This window comes from Polypterus senegalus, chromosome 7, assembly GCF_016835505.1.
Source record: "Polypterus senegalus isolate Bchr_013 chromosome 7, ASM1683550v1, whole genome shotgun sequence".
In the NCBI taxonomy this organism is placed as follows: domain Eukaryota; kingdom Metazoa; phylum Chordata; class Cladistia; order Polypteriformes; family Polypteridae; genus Polypterus; species Polypterus senegalus.
Window position 1 is genome coordinate 17,907,608 of NC_053160.1, and position 6,719 is coordinate 17,914,326.

General features: G+C 40.8%; 1 protein-coding gene across 3 annotated transcripts in view; it reads right to left on the reverse strand.

Annotated features, from left to right (window-relative positions):
* Positions 1-4,927, reverse strand: part of clta (clathrin, light chain A) — a 76,977-nt gene extending 72,050 nt beyond the window's left edge. The window contains exon 1 of one of the 3 annotated variants that reach the window (XM_039758270.1): positions 4,481-4,927. In XM_039758270.1, coding sequence (XP_039614204.1) covers positions 4,481-4,688 — 208 coding nt within the window. In that variant the 5' untranslated portion in view covers positions 4,689-4,927. The remainder of the gene's footprint in view (positions 1-4,480) is intronic. The other 2 variants (XM_039758271.1, XM_039758272.1) reach the window with 2 other exon arrangements.
* Between the last annotated feature and the right edge of the window lie 1,792 nt (positions 4,928-6,719).

Sequence of the window (6,719 nt, forward strand, 5' to 3'; positions counted from 1 at the left end):
AAATAACTGCAAGAACAAGCAGGTGTACAGGTGTCCTTAATAATTTGCCCAATAAGTTTATGTGTCCCGACTATCCAAATATACAATGCCTCGTCCTATTTACTATTTCTGTTGAGCAATATTATGACTAATATAATACACTCTGGCATAATACTATGTATGACAAAATCAATTACATGTTTCAGCAAAGAGCAAACTACTTTTAGTTTACTTGAGACATCATCTATGAAAGTAACAGTCTACATCTGCATGAAGATTCTGCCTTCAAACAACCACATTTTTCCAACTACTGACATATTAGTCCCTTCCTTTTAGACCCATTATAAAGTGACATGTTTGGCTGAAGGCAAAGTGTATGTCACACTGAATTGTGCAGATTAATACTTGCATTAAAAATAGCAGCATCTATCAGAACAGCTTCACATCAGCCACCATTACGATAAGCTATAAGAAGAGCCCTGCTTACTCAGCTCAAAGGCCCTCAGGAAACTGCGCTGACCTTTGTCTCCAACTGCAGCAAAAGCATTTAAAACCAAAAAAAGAAAAAAAAAAAGCTGAGAAAAAAATACCTATAAAGTTGCAAGCACAGTGGAATGGTGGCAATATAGTCTAAAAAAATATAAATGATGTATTATCAGTGCACACTGAATAAATTAACGTATAAATAATTAAAAACTCTGCAGGGCTTGTTGAGTCACAATGTTGTGCATGCAGATCAGGTTCTAGTGTAAATTCATCTTTTCTAATTCAGTACAATTTGAATGGGATCCAATTTACTACCTAACATGCATGAGGTGTTTTCATTAAGTTCACTTTAGGCAAATTAACTTCTTGGAGATGAAAAATGAAAATAGTGCACTGCTGAGCACAGCTACCTTACATCTCCGATTTCCAATGCAGTCTGCATGGAGCTTGTCCTTATTTCAAGGTTTTTCAAGTTACTAGCAAACACACGGACATCCGGTGCACAAATAATGGTGGTTCAAAACAGAGTAAGCTGAACCGTTCCACTTTGGACACACATTCTTTTGTTTGCAGTGTGAAAAAATACTGTCCCAAAGTGAGCACATCGCCAATGTAACCTGCATAAGTAGTGGTCTTTAAGCAAACGTAATATGATACAAGGACGTAAAAAGCAACATTTGCACATGGGTGGAAGTTGTTTTCTCGTGAAGCTGAGGAGATGTCAAAGCTGGAGTCCTATATTTCACCATCACAGTGTGTGTGTATACTGTACTTTATGAGAAGTTTGTTCTGAGGATAAGACCCTAGATCAGTGTGCACAGGTATTTGTCTGTCTTTGTCATGCATGCATTCCTGTTTTTCTACAATATGCAATCTTTCAAGGCAACTCTGGACCCTTCTTCAGGGTAGATTTAGGGGCCTGAGTTGCCTAAATTGCATATTGGAACCTTTTTAGTTAGCCAATAAAAAGTGTAATTTTTACTTGACTTCTCAGTATATCCTGTCACACACACGCGATTAGGGGACAACTAAAGGGCCTGAATTGATGTAATTCCACACCGGACCAGGAGGTGGCGAAGTGCACTAATTCTCTCTCTCAATTCCTGGCAGACCATTCTTGGGAAATCCTGGGGTAACCAACGACGTCACTTCCAGTTCCAGTCCTGATGACAGCACATCCTCTGCGGGCATTTAAAAGCCACCATCTTAAGATAATAGTCAGTTCTGTTTTGGACTCAGTCGTGTGAACATGTCTGTTCTGTTCAGGAAATATGATATGGGTGGCTGCCCCAAACCTTCCCAATGTCTCTTGGTCGTTCTTATTACAATCCATAAAGGCTAACACGGTACAACACCCTAGTACTACTGTTCATCTTCAGAAATTAGTCTCTCATGAGTAGATAACACTGCTGTTCTTTTCCTTTCTACCTACAACCCTCTTGAGATCAAGGTTACACCTCCAGTAGTTCACAGGCACCCGTAGGTTGTATTGTTCTTCTTCCTCTCACATAATAGGGTTTCGCAATTTGCCTCATGCTCAGGAAATGTTGCTGCTTTTCTTTTTCTCACTGCCATGTCACCTTCTCAATCAGTCTGCCCATGCAGTTTACCATAAGAAAGACACAAGCGGCCATAACTTTTCAGGAACTGCTGGCAGCAACATTTTGAGAGTAGCAAGTTGTGCGTAGCCAGCGCCATGGCTGTTCTTGTTCTTCTTCCTATCATGTTAATGGCTTTGGCACAACCCTTACAATTTTATGTGTATAGATTCTTTTGGAGTGATGGTCAACTCTAAACTGCATAATAATTTAAGTTAAAAACTCATTTATGTAATCTAGCAGAGTGTTTTTCAACCACTGGCTCACGCCCCACTTTTGGGTTGCAAGCTACCACCACTGGATTGCAAGTTCCTATCGTTTATAATGGCAGTGGGTTGCAGGCTGTTGCAAGTGAGCCACGTACTGGGTTAGGACTCTGATGATTGCCTTCGATTCCCCACACACTTTAACTATTGGTAATCCCAAAGGGAAATCGAGCATATTTTAACAATCGTGCCCGATTCACCAAAAGGGAACCCTCTCCGCTCTGACAGTCAAGCTCAGTCCACCAAGAGGAACACTCATACACCTTGGTGGGTCACAAAGAAACTACTATGAAAAAAAAACAGAGGATCATGACACCAGAAAGGTTGAGAAATACTGGTTTGGCATATATACTTAATCATTCCATGTCACTTTCTTTGAGACAACTGAAAAAATATATGTTTGTCAGCCCCATCAAACATATCAAAACGCAAGAAGCTTTTTGGAACTGTGACATAGATAAATTTGGATGATTTTGAGATTATTGTTGTTGCCTTTATGTTCCTACATGATTTGCAGTGATACAGAGGTGTCGATGTCTCAGAAAAGCCGTTGGCTAAGGCTGCCATCTTTTTTCTCTTCTTTAGTTAGACTGTCCTAGTCAGGGATGTCGGAGTTGACTACTGCACCCAAAAATAATATTGCAGAAAGAATAGTCGTCTTCAATGTTGCTAACACACGGTGTTTTTATTCTCTCAAACTATCTAGGAATCCACATACTGAGGTCTTTTTGGAGTATGGTAACGTGTCATTCTGGGAGTGTGGGTTGAAGACCACTGTGATTACCGAAACCAGCAAAAGTCTTCTATTGAAGGATGTGCAGAACCATCCTAGTTCATTCCATACTAGACCTACAACTAAAACAACATCTAAGTGATAGACTCCATTTTTGATGAACTCTTTTTAATATGAGACCAATGACTATAATATCCATCTACCTCTAAGAGACGGGGTCACATGTTCTGTTTTGTATGTTGTAGTTACCCAGTTTTTTGACATTGATTGAATGACCAAACAATCTGGAAGGGCGTCTCTCTTTCAGTTGTCCTTCCCAAGACTTCTTCCTTTTTTCCTGCATAGTATTCTGCGAATGTTTTCTTGTCTCCTTGCACAGTCAAAGCTGTGATGGCTGTCCATTAAAACAGAGCCTATTAATGCCCATCGAGGCATTTTATTGTGTAATTTTGGGCTACATAAAAATAAATTACTGTTTTTAATGAATGTGTGTGTATGCATTAAGAGTGCATTGCAATACACCGTGTTCCTATCCATGGATGGCTCCTGGATCTTGTTACCAATTCCATCCCACAGTAATCCTATAATGGAACGTGTGATTTCAGAAAACAGATTTTACTTCGTAGTATTTTTCAAATAGGATATCATTTTATTTATTACTTTTTATGTAAACATAAAAAAAGAAGACAAGCATTCTCATATCTTCACATGCTTATTACAATTTTTTCCAAACATTCACCCACGCCATTAAGGGTTTTAACATTGCGCTTTATTAAAAGAGTGGCCAAGATGTCGTGTGTGTGCATACATACCGTGGTTTTTATTATTTAAATCACTGGTAAGGATTTCTAATGTTTAAAGTCTTCACTTACTGCAGTTAATGGCGGGGGCGTTAAAATGACACCGTTTACGATCAAATGAAAAGTAAGTCATAAGGCTCAGGGGGAGGACATTTCCCCTAAAATGCATGAATGACACATACAGTATTTTATCAACCACTTCTTGGCCGCCGATTAATTAAAACGTGCAGATAAATGCACGGAGTACCAAATTATTCCATAAAAAAGAAATGCAACATTGTTGGTGAAGGCTTAATGGCGGGTCAGCTCATGTGCACGAACTGTACTGTGGTCTGTGTAACTTGCGAGCCGATTCGATGGATAATTAATGTCAAACTTGAAGCAACCGCAATCATTCCAGTTTCGACAAAAGTATCAGCGACAAGCACACACGAAAATGTCACTTATCCTCTCGCGGGACAGCAAGAAGGCCGAGGCAGCTGATCAGCCGGAGCATCGCTCACTACAAGCAAATTTTACAGCAACGCAAACTATGCGGTAATCTTCTACAATTAAAAAAAAAACATGAAAATTCTTCACAGTACCGAAAAGATTACGCTGCGGTTGTTAACAACTCACCGTTTATGATTTCCTGCTCTCCCATAAAATTGTTCGCCAGGGAAGAGGGCATATCGCCGCTGTCCAGGATGCTGAAGCCCTCATCATTCTCAATGCCCGCAATCTCGCTTTCCTGCTGAGCAAGAAAAGCAGCTGCGGGATCTTCGTCTGTAACGATGCCGTTTCCAGCCGTAGCCTGGGGAGAATTTAACAAATCGAAATCGTCCATGTCGCTCTGAAGAATCGACAACTCAGCAAAACAAAAATTTAGCTGCCGGTACTCTGCCAGCCAAGAAAGGTACTCGGGTTCGGGAAACTTGGTTTTAACCGGAGCAAACACTGGGATTAAGGGGAGGAGGGCATTACAAGGTGAACGCTAATCGCCGTATACGAGGATTTGACAGGCATCGCTTTATCCAATGGCGTACGAGGCATGAGAGACAGGAACACGAGGGAAGCTCCAATAGAGTGAGTGAAGCTGGCAGGCAAAACAGGAAATCCACGAATCCCGTGATATTCAAAAGAGGAAGGGTTTGTTTGACTGACAGCGCAAACTCACCAATGAAAAACAACGTAATGGCGAATTCAACGACTGATAGGTGAAAATAGCTTTGTGGACTCAAATTTGGAAAATAGCGGGTCCAAGGTGAAAGTAATGCTGAAAATAAAATATTTGTGTGTCTGTAACTCATCATTGTCTTAACCCCGAATATTGTTTCTTGTAAATAGGAAGTTAAAGTCTATAAATTGTACGTGTAATGCTTCCATGAATGAAAACAACGTGTAATATGATGAAAGAATTTACACAGGTATGGAATTTTCTCTGCAGGTTTCACCCCTTTGGGGAATACAGTTGTTATAGTAATAATAATAATAATATACTAATTCTAAATTAGAGTTAGCCTGTCTATTTCGGGGTGTTCGATCAATCAATCAACATTTATTTATATAGCACATATTCATACAAAAAATGTAGCTCAAAGTGCTTTACAAAATGAATAGAAAAATAGAAGACACAATAAAAAATAAACATAAGTCAACATTAATTAACATAGAATAAGTAAGGTCCGATGGCCAGGGTGGACAGAAAAACAAACAAAAAAACTCCAAAAGCTGGAGAAAAAATAAAATCTGTAGGGGTTCCAGACCACGAGACCATCCAGTCCCCTCTGGGCAATCTACCTAACATAAGTCAAACAGTCCTCTTTGTATTTAGGGTTTTCATGGAAGGACCTGATGATGATGGTCACGTAGACTTCTGGCTTTCAGTCCATCAATGTTGATGGTTCATAAGAATTATTTTCATAAGAAATGTAATAATTTACTTCAAGCAAAATAAATAATTAACAAGCATAGTGGCATCATATAAATGAAATATTAAAATGTGTGCTTCATTTTAAATGTTTAAAGTCTAAATAGTGTCGATTGTAAAAGAAAATTGTCATTTTCACCCACTTTGTCCTGGGTATGACGTTAAACTGCATTCAGCCCTGCAAGCGGTCCTCCAACTTGCAGGGAAATCATGGGGGTTGGTGGCAGGATTGGCACTCCATCCACTTCACACAGCTTTGAGGCCACAGAAAGGACTCCATTTTGCTCTCCGTAGGAGTAGCTCTGCTGCAGCCGCCTATAGAAAGGCTGTTCACATCATGAAAGGAATGGGGGAAAGCCTTCGGGAGCCCCATCCCCGGAAGAGTCGAAACCATTGGAGAGCCAATGGGGTCAGGTCTGTAGGGGATCTGGACTGGTGTGGTGCTGAGGCGTCGCCTGCTGCCCGGCAGTGCTCGGGTCCAAATTTGAGGAGGCCCATACAGGTAGGCGCATGGAACGTCTGTGAATCGCTGGATCCTGGTTCCAGCTGGCTGAGCCACATTGTTGGACATGGTACTCCAATACTGGCGGTGTGGAGAAGGAGATCGATCACATCCTCGTGGGCAGACGTTGGAGGCTCTTGCAAAACTACAGGGTCTACAGAATTGCCCAGTTTGTGAATTCTGACCACAGACTTGCTGTTGCTACTCTTAGGATCCAACTTAGATCTAGTAGGTTACCACCTAATAGGAAAATGAGCCTGGACTTGGCCATACTCCAAGACCAGGCTGTTTCTAATGAGTTTGCACACAGTTTGTTTGAGGAACTTAAGGTTGCTGAGGGTTGTATTGGTGTTACCAGTGTTCCCAGAAGGAGGTGTTTCATCTCGCAGGGCACCCTGGATATAATCTGTGGTATCCGGGGTGAACTTCTTCAGGCTGGTGGTAAA